The sequence below is a fragment of the Fistularia commersonii genome, chromosome 10, assembly GCF_037954325.1.
Source record: "Fistularia commersonii isolate RoL2024-O1a breed Wild chromosome 10, RoL_Fcom_v1.0, whole genome shotgun sequence".
In the NCBI taxonomy this organism is placed as follows: domain Eukaryota; kingdom Metazoa; phylum Chordata; class Actinopteri; order Syngnathiformes; family Fistulariidae; genus Fistularia; species Fistularia commersonii.
The window spans coordinates 12,910,102-12,932,180 of record NC_141293.1 but is presented as its reverse complement, the minus strand read 5'-3'; the positions used below and the strand labels follow the sequence as shown (position 1 = coordinate 12,932,180).

The window sequence follows — 22,079 nt, the reverse complement described above, 5'->3', positions numbered from 1 at the left end:
GAGTCTGCCTTATGTGAGCCACAATAGGGGGATAAAAGTTTTCAAAAACAACAGCAATGAAAATGAAAGTACAACCGCGAAAGGAAAACAAAGTCATCTTCCTCGTACAGAGCGCGTGATTGACGTACTGTGTTCATCCGCTCCACTCAGCAACTAGTTCCTACAAGAAATTTCTTTTAAGGCCAAAAATGGTGTACCCTTGGAATGATGGAACAAGGCTTTCTTATCAGATTTAGGGGAGATGGTGACATGACCGCGAAATGCCATACGTCGAGGACATCTGAACCAGGGACTTCCTGTATAAATGAGGACAAACAAAGAGTCAGCTTGGTCCGGGCCCCGTCCTGCTGTTAGTGACTCCAGGGGCCAACAAATAGCTCTGCACCCAGGGGGCGTAGAGATCTGATAGGGAGACAGGGTTCTCAGAGTTCTCTGGGGTATCACGGCGCCTGCCCATTTAGGGGGTTATAGTTGCAGAGAAGTATTTTGTATTGTATTGTGGCTTGTACAGGGAGCAGGTGCGGAGAAGTGCCTGGTCTCTGCAATATGACTCAGATGACAGAAGGCGGCCCTCGAGGTGTGTGCTGCAGACCATTTTGACACCATCCAGCATAAAAACGTCATTAGATAAGGTGTTCCTAATGTTGATTGTAGAACGATATGTAGAGCTCAGAATAATGACTTCTATTTTGTCGGTGTTCAGTATCTTGTTGTTCAGATTTTCATGTCATGATGACATGTCTCAAGTTAAGTGAAAAAAAGAAGGGTTTTATCCGGCTTCGACGTCAACTATGATTGAGTGTCTTGCAACAGGATTTAATGAAGTGTTCTCAAACTTATTCATTCAAATTAATAATATACAACTAATTTCATGTTGCATCACATGCAACATAACAGATCTGTGAACAAAAAGTATTAGTTACCACAATAAAATAAAAATAAAGCTATTATTGTAAATAAACGTTGAAAAAATGACTGTTTTGAATTCTTCAAATAAAAAATAAAGATGATAAACTGAAATAATATAAACATGTAAACGTCAACCAATCGCCCGGATGTCTGGTCTCGACCCCGATTGGCTTGTAAATGTGTCTTTCAAAGTTCGTCTCCCCGGAAAGTAGCATCTCAGTCAGCTCGTGCAACTTAACTAGTTAACCTGCCGGTTAGCATCCTTGTGACCGATTAACCTCCTAGTTAGCAACCCAGCATGTAACCCGGCCTCTTTGGGGACCGAATAGGAAGAGAATGGTGACGTGAGGAAGACGCTTCGCCCGCCGCCGGCGGAACAAACGGAATTAAAATCACCCCGGTAAATCAGATTTTACTCTCTATATGTGATATAAATATATATATATATATATATATATATATAACTTTATAAATATGTGATATATATATTTAGTCGTCGCTGAATGTCCAGGCGCGCGCACACGTGCGGCTTGTTGTGGTTGATTACTGACGTCACGGGTTTGGCCGGAAGTCAGTGATTCCTGATCGGTATTTCCGGTGTTTGTTGATTTTAAAATTGGGACACGTGCTGGCGTTACTTCCTGCCCCACTTTCCCACCACACACACACACACACACACACACACACACACAACTATGGATAATGAATGACTGATAGAAAGTACCAAACAAGACATGACATACCTATAGTATCAGTTTTATTATACACATAAAGTATATATAGATATATATAAAAAAATATAGACTGGGCTGTAAATAAGCACAACTGTAGATTACTGACAAAGCCTTGTAAATACTGTCATGATACTACATAAACATCAGCTTTAAAAGGGCTATTTTCCAGACGCCACACACAGTTTACTGCGTAGTAAACGTGCCTTTTCCCGCCTGGTTAACGGAATGATTCACTGCCAGCGCGAGGAGCGGCCATATTGATCCTCGGCGGAAGGACGTGGCCTTCACCTTTTCCACGAGCGGCGGCTAATAGGCGGCGAGGGAGGCCAGCCCGGGGACCGGCTTAATGGCGGTAGGAAATGTCGCCGGCGATCGATGGCGCCGATGACAATTAGATCCCACATGGTTGCCCTGGAAACAAAGCGACTCATTTTAGCTGTCGGTGGCAACCACGCTGGATGTGATGGATTACTTCTGGTCCCAGGTGGGGCTAAAAAGTGTGACAGGGAAAGTTGTTATGACTAGTTGAAGCATTTAAACACTAACATTACCTTCCAGATCCTAGTTGAAGGTTCTGAGGTCCATAAACCTGGTCTTCATCTCCACTCACAACATAAAATGAAATGCAGCTCTGTGTGTATATGTTAGGGTAGATGGAGCAGACACAACATCAGCCCCTTTCTCACTGTACGAACTTTTTCGCAGTTCTGAGAACATTTCCAGGAACCCATCTGTTTCTTTGTGCATTGGGACAGCAACCATGGACTTTAGCTCCGACTCCAAGGGTCCATAGGAAGTTATGTGACTTAATAATAATTTATACTTTATAAATCCCTTGTGGGAAATTTCGTTCTCTGCAATTAACCCATCACGGATGAACCATAAGCAGTAGGCTGCCATCCATCAGTGCCAGGGGAGCAGTTAGGGGTTCAGTGTCTTGCTGAACTTCGACAGGAGGAGGAGCCAGGAATCGAACCAGGAATGTTTGGTTCCAAGGACGATTGCTCTACCCCAACTTTGTTGCCTCATGATTGGTTGAAGTCGTTACCAGATACAGACTGCGGGGGTGCTATTGTGGTCACTGCTCAGCTGGTTTCTTGGGACAAAACGTTCAGGACAAGCGAGAAACAGCAATGAAGCGGTCCAAGCTCTTCTGGCCCGCTGCACCCAAGAGGGGTTTCCAGGGTTCGTAGAGGAACATCAGTGTTTTGGCCCAAATAAGTTAAAATGAAATAAAATGAAAAAAATTAAATTTAAAAAGTACTATAAAGGGCCTAACAATAAAAGCAAGTTTAGGAACAAGTTTTTACATTTTTACAAAACTAACTAACTAAATAAACCCAGCGTACGTCAGTCCCGGCCACAGGGGCGTTCCCATGGCAACCCATCACAGACTGCTTAGCAACCAGAGGTGAGAACTAACGGTATTGGCAGGTTATTGGCTGTCTCTGTTATTCATTTTAATCTGATGGCGTCTCATTTCAACGAGCCCTTTACCATGTGTTTCTTGCTCCTCGCTGGCCGGCAAATGCCCCCCCCGGCACACACACACGCACACTCACACACACACACACACACACACAGTGCGTCACCTTGTGGCCCTACAGCCTCTGCTCTCTGAGTCAGGCTGCGTCAATTCACTGACATATCTTTCGGCTCATGGTAATGTGAGTGAAAAACACATTCTGATGGCACATGCTCATGCACTCACACACACACACACACACATACACACACACACACACACAATTGAGCTTCGGTGCAAGAACACACAGACAAACTGGTGGGCTTTCCACGTTGTAATGCAGTGGCAGTCATGTGTTCATCGTTGTGTCCTCCTGACAACCATCTGTACGATCCTGAAGAACAGAGATACACTAAAGACAGCTGATGTTGCTAAAGGGGCGACTACATTAGGGAAGAAAAGTAGTTGTTAACTTGGATTCATAAAAGATATCTTGCTGGAGATAGCGTTAGATAGCAAAGGCATTCATTTTGCAGATTTAGTGAAGCACCGCGGAGTCCAACTGCTGGCAAGAAGAGACGGAACATCAGAAACACAGTAATTGTTAAGGTTATCTTTAATTCCTTTTTGTATTTTTGCCACCAATAAACCCATAAAAAAACAGCCCAGTAATCTTTATATTCCTACTGTTGGGAAGCAGTGGTTGCAGCTTGTTCTGCGCGCCGCTTAGTCAGCAGCTGTTGTTTCAGTAGCGAAACGCACCGCAACACAAGCGGGACTTCTGAAAATATCCGCCAGGCACAGCCATATCCGCACAGCCTTTCGTTACCTTGCCGGCTTCAATCTGCCCCCCGGGGAGGGAAGGCCCAAGTTTAGCCAACGTATACACACAGGACCGGGCCTTACATAATGCTCCCATTAGGACACATGGTGTTCTGAGCGCCGGCTCCAACGCTATTAATAGCACAGCGGCCCTGGGGTGGGCGACCATTGATATGTGTGGTGGGGTTGAGGGGGGTGTGAGGAGGTCCTGCCCTGCTAAGTTTGTTTACTCTCCAAGTCACATGGTCCCTTCAGAGGCTGCCATGTTTGGCACTGAACACTGATTGAGATGCCCCCCCGGCCCGCCAGTCGTCGTCCGACAGGAGCTGACGTGTTTTTTACACAATATCTAATCTGATTTTGTAATCTCATTTCAGCCCCATCCTATTGCAGTATCTATTTTCCTAATTTCTCCTCGTTTTGTTGAAATCCAGCGGTGCTTTCATCATGCCATCTGGCCTTTGCCAGGTAGATCATTTAATTTCCTAATCCAGTCTGTGTAATCTCATGTTTCATTTTCAAATCTTCTCATACCAAAATGGCACTCTTCTCCCATTATCCCATAATCTAGTTTCCTTCATAAGCTCACCTCGGCTAATCTGGCTTCACCCCCTTATATCTGTGTGGCTTTTACAGCTTCATCCCATTTTACCTCCCGGTCTTTTCATTTAATCGCATTGTATTTGAAGACATCGCACCACGCATCTGAATTCTAATTGATACCGCGCGTGATGCAGGCGGTTGCCGGGGGGAACGTGACCTTCATTCACAGCTGACGGCAGCCTGACGTGGCGCCTTCTTGTTTCTCACGGCCATCATCTGCATACCAATCCCACCTGTGTGTCTCATGGGGTGTTACATCCGTCCAGATTAGGGTTCTGCAGCTACAAATATATTAGCAGTTTCAATGTGAATGACAGTGAATGGTTGAAGTGAATGGTGAATGGTTGAACGTCTCGACATGATGTGGCCCTGTGATTGACATTTGACATAAATAGTTGAAAGTCCTGCGGCGTGTGTTCAGTGGATGACTGCAATCGAATGGGTTTACGTTTTTAAAGGTTGAAAAGTGAATTAACCCCTGGCATTGAAAGGGTGAATTCTAGTGGTGGGGCCACCACGGTTTATTGATTTCCAGAGATCCCCGGCTCCTGTAAACACCCACATGACCATCAACAACCACGATGGGGGGGGGGGCACTAAAACACCAGCATCATTGGGAAATTGGCCAGCCACAAACACACACACACATACACTCGGCGCATGTATCTGGATCATTGCCTCATGAATCCAATCCACGCCGAGGCTTGTTGATTACATTGAGCGGCGTTCCCCGTCAGCGGGGGCGGAGCCAGAGCCCCCCCCCCCACGCACAGGATGGTTTTAGAGTCTCTTCCAGGAAGAGGGAAGTCATTCTCTCTGCATTCATTCACGTGTCAGCAGATTGCGAAGGTGAAGTGATTGCAGTAAATCCTCTCATTATCTGGCGATCAGATTGGACTCCTCCGCTGTCAGGTTCACCTGCGGGGGGAAACAAAACCAACAAGAAGCCAGAGACTCTGGACTCCAGCCCCAAAGCTTCATTCCTAGCATGTCTCACTGTACAGCGGGCTTCCCTCCAAATTGGAAGGTTGGCGGTCCGAATCCGGGGTCCATCTGTCTGCACGCATGTGTACTTCCACAAGACGCTCAACACAAAGTGTGTTAGTGTGAACACAAACCGGCGTGCAGTGCTTTGAATCACAGGGTGTGAACGTGCTGAATAAAAGACCATTCACACTTGTCGACCTTGAACCTGATAGATTTACACATGATAAGCTTGGGGCTCACGGGGCGCTGACATCGGGACGGTCAGCTGACTTCAGCTTCATTGCTCCTGGGTAAGTTCTCTAGGGGGCTGTCTGCCGATTGCCGTCGATTCATTTCTTCATAAAAACAGGGAGTGAGAAATGAAAGATGGCAAGATTAACAATGAAGGGTGAACCCTGGAGCTCCACAGGGATCTATGCTTGGCCCTCTGCTCCTTGTTTCCCATCCCGGAGACTGGACTTGTCTCTTGTTGCGCATCAACACTCTGTACCTGAATTATTGTTGGGTGAATTGTGAAGCGCAGTTGCTTGCAGCGTCGCTAATCATGGCTTACACACACACACACACACACACACACACACTTCTGTGATAAATATTCATCGTTCCTATTGATTTTTGTGTTTTCTGCTTTATTGATAATATCTGCACCAAACGTCGTTATAAACTTAAGAAAAAAATCTGATCTACAAGTATCAATTGGCATTTTCCTTCTTTCATCACTTTTTTCAGCGTTTCTAACGAGGTATCGACATCACAGCTTCAAAACCCCTGAATTTATCACCGATTGACCGCTTCCATCAAGGCGCACCGACAGTCTCAGTCCATTCGGTGTGCTAGACGTCGATAAGATCCTTATTTATAGTACTTTATTTTCTGTTTTTAACCTATTTCTTGCTGCGGAGAAACAAATCAGGCTTTCCCTTCGTCGGATAAAGTTAAAGCTGAAATTAAATGAAAAACTCCATCGCATCTCCTTTGTCTGAACTCAGCACCCTTGGGGAATTATAGTTTGCGTTTGTGGCGTCTGCAGCTCTGAATTTACATCCCGCGCCAGCGTCCAGAATCAATGCAGTAAATCGTGTGTGTTGGCGGAAACAAGCGTGCAAGTGCCCGGGATTTGGGGGGACAGAAATCACATCTCGCCGCTGAGCCTCGGCCTTTGTCAGACTTTTCATCTGAGTCGTGCCCGCGGAGAGAAATATAGTAATTTATTTATTATTTAAGTTATCGCCGAATTGACATCCTGGTTCTCCCACAGTTTGCCTCCTGCGTCTGTTCCTGCCCACAACTTTTTGTCATCTCTGCCCTGAGGCCTTGCAGAAAGCCTACTTTTTACGTGCTAATAATAAAAATACCTGGTGGCGGGCGCAGGAAATGCAGCCTGATTGCTATTAGCGTTCATGCTAACTGGAAATTGTCAAGTGCTGCAACCAGGGCCTGATCAGGGCAGGAGGTCAAGCAGTCATTGGACAGAAACCCTCCAGGACAAGGTCTTCCCTGACAACCCGCCCTGCTACGAACAAAATTTCATTGTAGCCCTTCGTCGTCAGTATTGCAGTGTGTGCGCTACAGTTACGGGATGTGTATTTCACACCTTAGCCTACAGTAGTGCTCCATTTATCAATCCATCCCTCAGTAACTGTTTTATAGCTTTAAAAAACATCTTATTTTGCAGAAAGGCAGTATAGAGAACCGTTACATCACAGAGATAACTCATGATCCATCACTTACATTGTTTGCTGGAAATGAAAGGTCTTGCTTGCCCCCAAAAATGGCACAGTCTATCAGTCTTTAGTCCCTAATTTTCTTCACCTTTTCGTTGTGGAGCACTGTTTCCCTGCGCATTTGGTCACTCAGCTGTAAATCCACTTTGGTTTCCCCAAACGTTTTGGACAGCACTGTTGCTTTTAAGTGTCCGGCAGTGCTCTGGTGTCTCATTGCTGCCTTGGTTCGGCAAGTCAAATTTACAAGAACCCATTGTGGCTCCAAACATCATATTGATCAGTGGCAAATAACAGGCGCTCCCAGCAATACCATTTACAGTGTTCCTTGGAGCCTGTGAGCCAGGGGTACCGCTCATATTTAGCAGGCTGAAAGTGATAGACAAATCCTTTTCCGCGCTGTAACAGGCCAGTTAACTTCAGATTTGCCTGACCTTTCTTAACGATGTCCACCTTTTCTTGAAAAGTCTGTCTTGAAAATGGTTTAATGGCTTCTCTTCCTTCAGCCATCATAACTGGCAAATTAGCTATTATATCAACAGAACTATATTTTTGTTTGTGCAGCTCGCTACAGATGCAGCCTGCCAGCTCAGGCTAGTACACTCTCTGACTATCCAGTCAAAGGGTGTGTGACACGCTGATGTTACCGTACCCTTCTAGAAGGCCTTAGTTTTGCAACTCAAAATCTGAACGGTTGAAGCAACAGTTTTGTCGACACTTATTTTTTGCTAGAGCGCTTGTGAATCTGATTCTGCAAGCGTCCAGGCAGATTTCTTGGATTTTGACCCTGCCTGGCAACAAATGATGGCTGAAATGTGTTTGTTTAAATGCTTTAATGTTAAAATACATTTCTGGCAGCAGCACAGCCAGGAAAAATGCTATGAAAGGAAACGGATAGACCATTTGGAAACATTGAATAAGTATTCATGGACAAAATGTAATTAAAATCAGTGTGTGATTCAGATATTTTTTTGGACAGTAGAGAAGGCATTGCAGCCCTGACTGGACACCACTGGTGTTCTATAGTAGTCCTGATAAACAAGGAGGTAAACTGCTACTGGACCTCTCTTCCAACATGATTTTACTGCCTTCTCCAAAGTTCATGGTCCCCCATCGCTACTAGCTGCTCAGAATCAGAAAGGATGCTACTTTGATGGGCGCTTTAGGGTTATGACGGGATGTTCTGCTCCATGTCTTGTGTTTGGTGACCACAGGAGTACCTTTCCAGGAGGTTCACTCTGCTGTATTTGATCAGCAAGTACAAGGTGGAGTGATTTGATGACCTCATAAACCATAAAAGCAGCGAAGCTGTAAAGAGACTGTTTGGAGTGCGTCTGCTCCAGGAGATGTTGTTGGCTCCTTGGTGCATTCTGGATGAAGCAGCGTCGATTCATCTGGCACGGGTTGCATTTATTGTCTTTGAGCAGTAGATGGACAGGAGGATGGGTTTCACGGTAGCTATAACAACCTTCATCTTTGTCTGTCTACACCTTCTCCAATGCATCCAGAGCACTCCCCAGCCTGGGCTGTTCCAATGCTGATGTCATGATGTCGGTGTCAGTGGCTGATCTCAAGGGGTGGAAGTCATTAGCAATGTAAATTCTGGAGCTGTCCAAAGAGGTCAGATTAGGTTAGATGTGCATTTGTTTTTTGCTGAATTTAGGAATAGACCATGCTTGTGCTCCTTAAGCTAGGAGAACCTGTGAGGCACCTGAAAGCTGGAATGCTGAAGACCAAACCTAAAACCTCCTTTTTCAAATGCAACCAGTCCCTTGGCTGCACTGCAGGAATGCCAACCATGGATTATCAGTGGGTTGAAGTCTTTTTCTTTTCTCCCTGCACTGCTGTGATCAAGCACCTACATGATACGAGTTCCTACGGGGCCGTAAAAAGACCCTGCCTTGAAGCAGTTGTCTAAGAACTGAAGAACTGAAGTTGGAACTGAAGTTCACGGTCTCTGTCTCCTCTGCTGTACGGAAGCATAAAGAAGCAGCCTGGTTCCTGAAAAGCCTCTCGGAACTGCAGACTGTTCCTACAGTGAAATAGGAGCGATGATGCCAGGAGTGCGTCATGCCAATCCGGACTCGATCTTGGTCTCTCCTGGTCTTGGCCCTGGCAGTAATTTTAGCACCCGTCAGTGGCATGGGCGTTTCACGCGATACGGGGTTGTGCCGCAAAATGCAGCGGCGGGAGGAGGGTTTTTCCATACATAGGTCACAGATCTCCACATCTCAGGGAGTCATTGAGCGCAGGAAGTTAATCACGGTGTTGACGCGTCAAGTGACCCTCACATCTTCCTGGCCGCACAAACGACTGGGGAATGAAAGGAACCGGATTTGTACCTCCTCCTTCCATTCTCACTTATGGCATAAACACCCCACCCACCCACTCCACTGGCCCTTTTTGTGATTTCTTATCCATACCTATTCCTATTTCTTCCCCCTCACTCTTATTTTCCCGCTTCCCCATCTGAGGAGGAAATCCCACTGGTTGATGCACTTAGCCACCTGTGGTGATGAATGCTAATGTGGCTCCGGTGCTGCATGCCAGAGTGACACCGGAGCAGAGCCAGCCTGGGCGGGAGGGTAGAGGGGTAGTAGTGGAGGGAGGATGAGGAGGGGCGGTAAATAAAGGACCTCAGGGGTTTTATACAGCGGGGAGGGGGGAGGGATGGAGGGATGTGACGTGAGCGAGCGGGAGTATGGAAACTGATCATTGGAGGCAGAGCTGGATAATTCTGCTCTCTCTCTCTCGCTCTCTCTCTTTCACTCCCTGATGCTGCTGCTCTGACCAGACACTCGCAGAGAAAAACAAACATACACATACTTGCACAGTGACATGCAGCTCACGGGGCAGCTGCCGCCGCTGCTTTGCCCTCTCACCATCAGGAGCACGTGTGTCGCCTAATTGCATGCTCCTCGCTCCAGCCCCGGCACCGCAGAGGGGGAAGATCCGGCTGGAATGTGACCGGCGGAACGGGGGTTAGTGGGGGGGGGAGGTGCTTTGCTTCCTGGAAGCATCCGTGCGGAGGATTCCTCCATCGGTGAACTCCGGCTCTGCAGCAGGTGAGCGCCTCGATAATCCCATATCCATGTCGCAGTGGCCGTGGCTCCGCTGGTCGTGTCGCGGGTGTCGCTCCTCCAGGAGGAGGAGGATAAAGCGAACAGAGTTGCCGCGCGTCCTATTTGTTTATTTTTTCCTACTTGTTTTGCATGTTCCCTTCACAGAGGTGCATTGCAGTTAGGCAGCACCAGAGAGAGAGAGGAGGGGGGGGATGGATGCAGCGGCAACACGCCACACGTCAGCCTCATATCAAAGATGGAATCGTGGCGTGTTGGACCCGCCTCAGATTAAAGTGTAGAAAACAGACGAATGCACGAACGCACCCGCAGAGCCTGCGCTTACCGATGTAGAGGCGAGCGGCGGAATCTGGACTTGTGCAGCAAGTTTGAGAGTTGGGTGGCGCTGCAGCAGGTCTGAGTTGGAAGGTTGTTACAAAACCATACAGAGTCGGCGTGCAGAACATCGCGAGATGTCGCGATATTTGCTGTGTTTGGGGCAAAACAAATGACAGATGTGCAAGGTGATGTTCTCCTGTGTGACGTGTTGTTCAGTGTCGACTTTGCTCAAATGTTTGATAATATCTCATTAATATATTTCTTTTTAGAGCTTGTTATTGTTTTAACAGTGTTTTTTGACTAATTCATTTTTTTTTGCAGAACTTATAAATGTATATCTGCTCATACCTGCTTTTTTCCCCCAAGTCATTTTTTGCACATGGTTTTCTAGTTTTAAACATCCCAATACCATAGATTTTAACCTTGGATTCTTGCCAGATTAGCAAATTAATTCTGGTTCACATTTATTTAAATAATGCGAACAAAAATTGTCCTTTTCTCTGAAGCGTCATTTATGTTTCTGTGCTGACCGCTGCTAAGTATTAGCAGTTTTTGCGGCGTAAACTGTGCTGTGTTAATGGTGTCTTGAAGAATAGCTAGGATGCTTATCTCTGACTCTCAGGCTGCAAGACTGTTGTCATTTATTAGTCTATGTTATATTGTTATGTTGTATTAGTCTATTAGTTAAGCTAAAAACGCAATGCTAGCTGGTGGATTCGTTCCAACAGTTGTGGTATTGAAATGTTTTCGTGGCGGTCCACCTGTCAAACATGCTTCTGTGTCATGGATTCCAGTTCAGTTGGCAATAATAAAGTCACACACACAACAGTGCCAATGTAGAGCAGGTCATTATCTCCCCCCCCCCCCCCCCCCAGTGGGCGGGGCTTGGAGGTTCTCAGCCTTTGTTCAGTCAACTCAAGAGGCGGAGCCTGTAACCTGTGAATGTCGGTCGCTGCTGATCATCATCCTGCAGCCAACTGCCATCAGATCTCGGCCAGAAAAGCTTCCCCGCCGCAGCACTGATCGATGACTGATCACTGTCACCGTACGATTGGTAAGATGCGATCAGGGCGACGTGGCGTTTGGATGGTTTCGGCACTTTGATCAGTGCCAGATTGGAAAGGCATGGCCGTTCTGTGTGTGCGAGAACAAGTGTAAGACAAGAGCAGAGCTGTTTCTAGTTTAATCTCACACAGCATATCAAAGTTTGTGTGAGGGCGGATGATTCCCACGCAGCCAGTGGGATAACACACACACACATTCTGCTGAACACTGTGGTGATTGATGCTTCCTGTCTTTGCAACTTATTTGGTGACACTGATGCTCACTTGATAGTTCACACAGCTCTTGTGCATTGAAGCCTTTTTTCTTCTTAAACTGGATGCAGCAGGGCGGTGGGTGGATGGGTGGAGGGCGTCTGTGCACAGGAATTCACAGATGGATGCTCTCACACACTCGCCTGAACTCATTTGCGCATTTGCGATTCGCATCACCGGGCGTGAGTGTGTATAATTCATACACGCGTTTGACGTCCAGATGACTGAACATGTCGACATGTTGACCCTGGATTTCAGCTTACACTGAGTGGGGGGCAAAATGCCTCACTGGCGTTGTGACACACACATACAAACACACACACTCGCACACGTGTGCAGTTGAGGGCGACCTCCATCTGCACACACCTGGCAACGACACTTCAGATCCGAAGTTCCCTCAAGGCTAATGATGTGTTTTGTTTTTGTCACCAACAAATGTGTGTGTTTTATATTTGTATTTATTCAGTCTGGTGTTTTGGACTTCAAAGATGAGGGGTGTCCTTCAAAATATTTATTAGGGTGGTAATTTTATTCGCTGTAGCTGTCTCTCATTGCCCAGGTGGCTCAACACCAGAGCTCCACATCCTGCCGGCCCCCTTCTTGGTCCATTCCCTCTTTTTTTCTTCTGATTTTTAATCAGATGATCCTGAACACATCCGAGGTGTGAAATGTCATGCTGGCAGAACATCCTGTAGTTGGTGCGGGGGATTGTGTAAGGGAGTGCGGTATCCGAACGCAACATGGCATCTCTCAGAGGTTTCTCCGGCAGGCATGACTTTAGATCTTGTTTCTGTTGTCCGTCGATGTCTTGGCAACGGGTGAAAAATATGGCGGCAGCACACGGGGCTCGAGATTCACCTTGAGTTAAACACTGGAAATTGGACTGCTGGGACGTAGGAGCTCGGCTTTTTTGGACTTGACCGCTATGTTGCTGCTGTGGGATGGACATGAGGTCGCTCCAAATTTGCAGAAGGCTGCCTTGTGAGGTTCTGAAGGTCCTTGTGTGGACATTTTTGTCAGACAGGCCTGATGCTTACTACTTTTTACTACTCCAAACGTGGCTAGGGATGGACCAGTTCAACCATTAATCCTGTTTTGTTCCCGGTTAGATTGAGAAGTAATCCGATTAAGGCGAATTCTGAAGCTCAAATTATCCAAGATGGCAGTTTACGTCTGCAAAAGTGGGGGTGGGCGGTTGGGGTCTGTATATTCTGCTGACATGGATGCGGTGGAATGCATTCCCTCCTCAGTCGAGCTCCTCTACGTGGGTGTAAATACAAAGAACTTGCCTGGCTTCAGACCTTTATCTCCGCCCTAATGCTGGGCCAGCATTGATCCGAGCCCCCCGGACTATGGAGTGTAAATATCCAACCCCGCCTGATATTTACTTGACTTGGATTCCCAAAAATGCCAGGACAGAGTCACAGGCTGAAACTTTGATTTTCAGGTACCGCCTTTTCCCAGCTCACCATCAGTTGGTATCAGGATGCGCGGTGGCAAACGCGGCAGCTCTGTATCTCAGTTTTGGAATCTGCGTCCTGGGCTAACATGCAGGGTGACAATGGTCTCAACACTTCCGTTCGCATACCAGCTGAAAACCGTTTGCAGGGAAACAGCTGTTGGGATGGATCTTGTAAATGCTATTGACGTATCAGATTCCTGTCAGAGGCGGAAGCCTAGAGAAAAAAGGGAACCTTGGCCAATTAAGAAAAAAGTCAATCCTCTCCAACCTCATGGTCGCATTTTGTGGGGATGTTGAATATCTTATGTGTTCAAGTCTGCATGTGTTCAAGTCTGGGTTCTATCCAGGTTCTCCTGTCTGCCGTTCAATCAGGTTCTCAGTCTTTGTCACCCTGAAGGTAGATTGAAGACTCTAAATTGTCCATAGAATGAAAGAATGAATGTGAAACCTGCTCCCTATTCGTACGCCGAGAGAACCTGTGCTTCTAGATCACGTCAAACCTTAAAAGTTCTGTGCCAGCAGGTACTTGAGAATCGTCTCTGAGAGAAAGGTGGTGGACGAGAGGCGTGAGGGAACTGTCCATCAGCAGGCACTCGTGGTGAGGAAAAAGCAACGTCAGGGAGACTTGGGTGTTAGCAGATGAAACCATTGATTTCTTTTTTGTTTTTGCCCTTCGACGGTGCAGGTGGAGGATCTGATGCCGTCTGATTCATCAAGTACATTTTTTTGTCTCACTCTTCCCTCTCCTTTTCCCAGAGAGTGAAGCCCTGTCGTGTCCCGCCGCCCCGGGGATGATCGACGGGTGGAGGAGCGAGGTCTGAACACGATGAGCGTCCAGGACAAGTGGGTCACGCTGACCCCGGCGGAGTTTGCCCTGCTCCAGGAGTACACCCAGTGTGAGTCCCGTCCCTTCCTGTCTCTTGCGTTTTTTCAAGGAGGCTCATTTTTCTGTCCACGTCCAAAGTGCTCTTGGCCGGCCGCCGGGCAACCACCCGCCGCAAACAGTGCTTTCACCCATAATTCAACAGCAGACGGGATTATAGCTGTTCAGCAGACTGGAAATCATTCAGTTGGGGGCTTCTCATCGATCACCGTGCCTCTGATTATTGATTTTGTGTCGTGCTGGAGGAAATTAATGAGTAGATTACTCTATTAATTGCCCGGTACGCTTTTTATGAACACACACACTACAAGTAGCTTGTTATTGGCAATGGATAGTATATATTTAAATGAAGAACCTTTTCACAGGTCCGTCCAGCCTGGCGATGGAACCTACTGCTGGTCACACGATCGGTTGCCACGGATACAGCCGGATTCTTTTTTAAAAGGGGGACAAAATGTGCATTTAGAAAACAGTCCTTTTGCTGTGTCTGCTTTGCTGTGATTCAACTCGACCGCCTCTGTTTGGAAAATGGCGTTGTCGAGGCGAGCCATTCCTCCAGCCCGATAGCATCACACCGCCGAGTTAATGTCAACAAGAGTGGCGCTCCACTGTAAACTCGCACTGCGAGTGTCAACAAGTGTCCCTTGTTTTCACGATTCTGCGCCGCGCATTAGCCTCCACCCGATCCCGCCGTCGTGAGCGACGCGGCTGGGCTTCAGGCCGTGAAGGAGCCGCCAGAGTTTACGTTACACTCCAAGGTGTTGACACGTTGGAAAAATGGCGGCGGCGGTTGGGGTGATGGTGGAAAATGTGATGCTATTTTGGCAACAGGGCTCGGAGGCAGCAGCGCGGGAGGGGGGTCGTGCTCCGCCCACCTGCCGAGGAATCGGGTGCAGAAAATCATTAGCCCCACTCCGGGTAGTGATGGGGGGGTTGAAGAGCGGGATGAGCTCCGTGTCTGCTGTCCTGGTACTGTAAATGTTTGCACGTGGAAGCTCAATGTCGTCAGCGAAGAATCGTATGAGCCGAACTGCCGCTGGTTACCAGGCGACAGGTAAACACAGCATCTTGTATGTTTTGAAGGCCCTCTCTAATGAATATGTGACACTGAGTTCGTGGGGGGGCGTAGGAGGAGATGTGCAAGTATGTCAAATCAGCATACGTCAGATTCAATAAGCCTGAAAACATTCAGGGCCACATAGTGCGAGCGCCTGTAAAATTACTTGTTGAACATGAACAAGCTGCTGATTGGCCCTGCCAATCAGCAGCTTGTTCCCTGTTATCATGGCAACAAGGAACACAAGTGAATCCTAAATTGATTTTTATTTCCACTGTTTTTCGCATCCCCGGCTCCTCCTTCCCCGTGTGAAGTGTCCTTGGACAAGACACTGAATGCACGCAGGTTGCGCCCAGTGACCTGCTCAGCGCCTTGCTGGCAGCTCTGCCTTTAAGCCCTTATGACCATTTGTAAACATACGCACAATTCTTGTCAAGAAAGGCATTTGCTTCGTAACAGCCTAGAGTTTCAGTGCTGCCACCCAGTGGACTGGAGGCCTTTCCACGAAGTCACCTGGTGCTGCAAGTGGTAAAAATCTGGAAAACAACAGCTTTGTACTAGCGTGCTTTTAGTATTTTTACATTCCTACTCCCAGGAGTACACCCAGTGTGTACTCCCCAGACCCCTCCCTATCCCCTCAGCTATCTGTCAATAGCACTGTCAGCGCTGGGAGAAACACTTTACATTGAAATGGATTAATTGATCTGGAGGGTTTTAACACAGTCGGGGATAAAAATGTGTATTTATTAACCCGCGTGATTTATGGTAAATATTTCATCCGCACGTTGCGGTTGTGGCCGACGGCACTCGGAGGACACAGGCGAGAGCCGGCAGTGTTCTGGAGACTGTTGTCAGGGTTTTTTCAAATATTTATTTTGTGGCAGGCGAGGGAGTTTGTTGAATTAAACAAGAGAAGATTTCGCAGCTTAATAGCCTGGCTTGGAGTGGGAATTGTGTGGGAATAAAAGACGGCAGGTTGAGGGGAGCGGCGAGTGGGGGAATCTTGATTGTGTGTGTGTGTGCGCGCGCGCGCGCTCTTGTGTGCAGGTATGTAGACACAGAACACCGATTTGGATATTCACATTTCCTTTAGTTCCAGGCAACGCCTCTCTCCTGCAGCCATAGGTTGCAAAACATCTTCTTCAGCTCGCTGCAACGTATCCCCTCCTCACCTCCTCTTAGTCACCTCGCCACTCCTCTCTCCCCTGTTAGCACGCGCTCGCGCACACTTTGATTGCATTCTCGAACGCAGTGCGTGGCGTTGCACAATCAACTCACAATTAGCGTATGGCTTTGTATGCGGCATGACAGCTAATGTGAAGAAGCTGGCAAGCCGTAGAGACGAGGGGGTTATTTTACCTCAGAGGCAAAGAAGAGCACCGGTGTGTTTGCCCTTCTTAAAACATGATATGAGCTACGTTGTCTAATTAGCGCAACACAATATCCTGTTCCAGCATTGGCGGGGTAATTTCGCCGCGCCAGCACTGAAAGAGGCAAAGCGAAATGTGCTCAGGGAGTTTGCGTCGACGAGCTAAAAGATGACCAATAAAAGGAAGGGATTCTTGGTCCGCCCGTGAGTGAAGTGCGCCAGGAGGAAATCCCTCACGCACCGAGATGCCGCCATTGCCCCTGTGTGTCACCGCCAGGCGGCTCCAGCGGTGGATCCTTCTGTCATGATAGGCTGTGCAGGCGGCCGATGGCAGGAGAAAGATCTCTGCATCAGAGTGAAGGAGGAGGGTTTAGTGCGCTAGCCGCTTCTGAGATGGTGGAAGTTGCTCAAATTTGTGGGTCGGTGGGTTTGTATGTAATTTAAAAGTCACATGAGACCCACCAAAGTTAAGTGTCAATCAAGCATGAGCGTTTTTTTCAGTAAGAGCCAGCAGATGCTAGCTGCGCAAACTTCTGGCCTCTTGTATCCACAATGATCTGTTCCGCTTCCATGTGCAGGGCTCAGGGCTGCCGAGGAGTCCGGCTCCGGCCCTCAGGATCCACCAGGCTCCTCTGGTTCTGTACACACTGAGCAGTTGACGAGAAACTCCATGGTTACATAGATCGCCGCCACCTGCTGGTGTCAAGTGGTATTTTTACAGAAACGCGTGTGTAACGGCAGTGTGACGGTCAGTCAAAACTCCTGCGTGGGAAGTCGGACTTTGGTGACATCACCAAGCAGGTGGCACACCTTCCTGTCTTCTGATTGGTTGGATCAGAATCCTGTCCACCAATCAGCACTGATCTCTAACCGTGAGGAGAACCACCGGTGGATATTCTAAAGGCTATTCCATTTTTATTTTAACCTTCAACTGTTATTGTCTATGTTTATTGTTATTGTTTAATGTCTTTGGTCACTTGACCCCTCCCCTTTGCTGCCACCACACTCGAAATTCCCCTATGGGGATCAATGAACTATCGTGTCTTATTTTTGAAAGCTAGGCATTATAGCACTTAGAAAAACGGTGTGCATCCAATTTCTTCTCGGCCCGTCGGATTTCTTGTTTTATACTGCGTTTAAAGAAATGGACGTTGATATGAAGCTGTACAACCTTGTTCTCACCCGATCATCTCCTTTCCCCCCCCGACAGGCGACCACACGCATCATCCCCTATTGTCAGCACTTGCGGCAATAAAACCGACGCTTTGTTTTCATCATGACGTCGGCGCGTTTGCTTCCCTCCGAGCGCCGCTCCCCATCTGGCTGTGCTGCGCAGTGCCGTCCTTTCCGCAGCTAATTAAAACCATGAGGCGATATTAGTCGAGCGCCGGCCTGGACGCATGGAGACGAACGGTGCCCTCCAGTGCAGCCAGAAAATGGTCTTTTAATCCACTCCAGTAACATTAGACTCCGGTATCTGCGGCGCGGCAAATTGATTTAGCAATAGGGCTGAAACGCTTGGCGATGCAGGGTAATTATCCTTGCAAATCTCTGTCTGCTCAAGTTATTTTTGTGTATCTCGAAGCGCTAAATGTCGTTTCTTTTTTTTGTTAGCCAAAGCAAATGAAGGGAAAGAAAGAACAACAGGGATCTACCCAGGATGTGTGGAGCGCTTCCAATGCGTCTTAGCATAACCTTGGCAATATGAGCCGGTCGCAGGCATTTCAAGGCTGTGTTTGTTTTTCTGTTTGCGTGTGAGGGAGACTATTTCATGTCGGACTCCATTTATTCGGCAGCACATCAACCACCTGTCGGCCCGAAGGTCAGCAGAAAATGATTTTTCATTGTCCAGTCGTTTGTTCCGGGTAAAAGAGGGAACGGCGTCCTTGGCAATCCGTCTGTTTGCCACACGGGTTTCAGGACAAAGGATGAAGATCCTGATGGTCAGTTAACATGGACTGATGGAGGAGATTCCAATCGACACCTTCACTCTGAACCCCACACGCGGCCTTTTCGATTCCCCCCTTTGAAAACTCTGCCTTGGCTCGATCCGGCTTACTCTGCACCATGTGGGAAAAAAAAAGGGCTAATGTGACTTCTTGGTTGATTTGTCCTCAGACTCCACCAAGAAGCTGAAGGATGTGCTGCAGGAGTTCCACGGAGATGGCGTCCTGGCCAAGTACAATCCAGATCAGGTATGCCCAGTTTTAACAATATTATCGGATCGATTTTTCTATCTGATGTATCCGTCGGGAGTGTTGGTTCACCTCCTTCGAGTCGGTTACTTTTACCCTTGCAGACCTTCAGTGACTCACTTGAGCTCTTCTTGAGGGGACAACAAGTGTTCCCAGACCAGATGGGATGTACAATCCCTCCACTGTGTTCTGGGTTGACCGCAGCGCTCCCACAGGCACCCAGATGGCTCCTTTCCAAGTTTCCTGGTCCAACTTGCTCTCCTTGGCTAATTGTGGCCATCACTCTCGCTAAGGCTAAGTTCTGTCCCCCTGCGGAGGATTCACTCTGCTTGAATCCTGGACATCGTTCCTTTGGGTCGTGTGAGCACTTAAAGTAAAAAGAGGGTAAATTGAGAGCTTTGTTTCCTGGCTCCACCCCTTTCTTTCCCACAACCTGCTCGCGACTTGGCCTCCGAGAACCCCCGATGACGGACCAGAACAGACGAACTGGAACTGGATCCTGAAAACAAACCTTCCATCTCGTTGTGTCGTATAGAAATGCTGGATCCTTGTCTCATTCAGTAGACACGAACCACTGGCATCGCCGTGGCAACTGCAGCTGGATTTCTCCCCGGTAACCCAGATCCAAAATGGTTCTCATTTGCAGTGTCTGAAAGCTGCAGAAACAGGGAAAAAAAAAGAAGCCCGCACAGTGTGTCGTCACGCTAACTTCTCTTCCAGACCAATGGCAGCGTGGGGTCTGGCGCCCCCTCTGCAACCGGAGGTGTGTCGCCATGGAAACCCATGTCAGCGCCCACGCCACAGACACACTCAAGCCATGACCATGTCCACAGATGTGGCGACAGTACTTTGAATGAATGAAGTAGCCAGTTGGTACAATCAGACCATTATTGCTCTTGTGTATTTAAAGGTGTGTGTGTGTGTGTGTGTGTGTGTGTGTGTGTGTGTGTGTGTGTGTGTGTGTGTGTGTGTTGATTTGGAGACGGGACTGGCTCTGAGATTTAAGCCCACACGACTTTTTCCGCTGATGGTTTTATTGTTTGTGCTTCATCTGCCTCAAGCAGTTAGCATCTGGCTTAGTTAAGGTGGCAACGCAGGTTGGCCATTTTGGATCCTGACGTCGCTATTGTGTTAAGTTGTTTACAAAAATACAACATCCACACAACAGAAACAATTTCTTTTTTACATTTCTCGGTCTTCATCTTTTCCCACCCGGTCTGCGAGCGTAAGGATCATTTGAGTACCTGTATTAACATGTTCTCCCTTCCTTGGACGCTGCTGCCGCGCTCCAGAAGCAAGAACTCCTCAACCAGGTAAGTGTACTCCATTTTTAATTCACCCTGTGTGTGTGTGTGTGTGTGTGTTTGTGTGTGTTCTGCTCGAAGACTCCATGTTGTTGCTGCCGTCAGTAAACATCTTGCCAGTTTCTTAAGGAGTGAAGCCGAAGTGTTTTCTGGTTCTTTCCTGCAAGGGCGACTGAAAACCTGCTGTGTTTTTTCATTGAAGTACTTTATTTCATGAAGTACTTTATTTTAAGTTCTCGGTTCATATTTGTACAATGAAGTTGAAGCTAGCTGATGAAAAGGGAATGAATTGACGTTGTGTTTGTGTTCGGCTGCAGGAGATCGACTTCGAGGGCTTCAAGGTCTTCATGCAGACGTTCCTGGAGAGCGAGCTCCCCGAGGAGTTCTGTCTGCACCTCTTCTTGTCCTTCAGCAACAAGGGACCCAATCCCAGCCCCTCGTCCTCCTCAGCCGACAGACCCAGGGTCTCTGGTGAGGGGAGAAATTCTTTGTCCTCACAAAGATCTGGTGTCTTGGGGAATTTAGCCAAAGTGTTTCCTGGTTCTTTCCTGCGAGGGCGACCGAAATCCTGCTGTGTTTTTTCATTCAATTAGTTAATTTCGTGAAGTACTTTATTTGGCTGAGGATGAAGAGGTTTCATGTTTGACATGTATAGTATTCCCTGCTTAGATATAGAAGGTATATTTTGAGAAAAGTATCCGAAAACACATTTAAAAGGACCTCATCTGCCTTGGAATGCAAAAAAAGAAATGGAATACTGTGTTTGAGGCTACGATGTATTCATTTAACTTTTAAAGCAAAAGCTCAATCCAGGTTTTAAATTAATTTCTTGTCAGTTTGTCTTTTATTTATTTTGTTTTTCTTGCTAATATCTGATAATATTTTTGCCAATTATCGGTTTGTGTTACTTTTACTATCTATGTGTGTTTCTCAATAATTTTCTTTATGATAGCAATTAATGTTTTGATCAATTGCAATGCTTGAATTAAAATAGAGTAAAAGTTGCTTATAAATTAAAAGAAGTGTTTAAAAGATGTAGATGTTACTATGTAACTTCATGTTATGTTCAGGGATCAGGTTCCTTTTTTAAAGGTCCCTAAACTTCACATTGAGAACTTTACCAGACTTTTACCTGTTGGGTCAAACTTAAAAAAACAAAACTTTGTTTGCTTTGAGCCGTCAGACAATCGGGCAGGTTTCCTGCCGACCTGTGCTGTGGAAACTGTTGTTCGGCGGCTGCCGGGCGCCTTGACAACGCACCTGTTTGTTTGCAGCTTGTGCACTAGTGCATTGTTGGTGCGCGGCCGCCGCCTGCCAACAGATAGTGTTGAACGTTCCTGCTAACGTGCAGGCAGTGCGTTCGAGGCCAGGAATCGGGCCGTCAAAGGGGCCGCTGCTTTGTCCCAGATGGTTTCTTCTGATAGAAGCATCAGGTCATTGTAGCAACGAGCCTCCCGTCTTGATAAATTTGACCTTCTGAGGACCTGCTGCAGTCCCTGCACACACACACACTGTTGGAATTAGTTATAAAATCTGTTATATCATCATGAAAAGTATGCTGGAGCTCATTCTTCAACATGCTCCACACTAATCTCATGCAAACGTACATGCTAATCTCTGTACTTGTCTATATACTTATTCACATGCTAATCTACTGTTAAGTCTGCATGCTACATGCCAACCCCAGGCAAACATACATGTTAATCTATGTGCTTACCTCTATGCTAATTCAAATGCTAATCAACAAGTAAGTCTACATGCTTATCACATGCAAACATACATGCTAATCAATATGCTTGCCTATTTGCTGATTTAAATACTAATCTACATGTAAGTCTATATGCTAAATACTAA

General features: G+C 47.2%; 1 protein-coding gene across 1 annotated transcript in view; it reads left to right on the top strand.

The window, feature by feature from the left end:
* The first annotated feature begins 10,027 nt into the window (after positions 1 to 10,027).
* The window catches only part of dgkb (diacylglycerol kinase, beta), a 65,869-nt gene continuing 53,817 nt past the window's right edge, over positions 10,028 to 22,079 (top strand). The window contains exons 1-5 of the mRNA XM_086153803.1: positions 10,028 to 10,306; positions 14,174 to 14,313; positions 18,845 to 18,921; positions 20,214 to 20,234; positions 20,543 to 20,696. Coding sequence (XP_086009929.1) covers positions 14,244 to 14,313; positions 18,845 to 18,921; positions 20,214 to 20,234; positions 20,543 to 20,696 — 322 coding nt within the window. The 5' untranslated portion in view covers positions 10,028 to 10,306; positions 14,174 to 14,243. The remainder of the gene's footprint in view (positions 10,307 to 14,173; positions 14,314 to 18,844; positions 18,922 to 20,213; positions 20,235 to 20,542; positions 20,697 to 22,079) is intronic.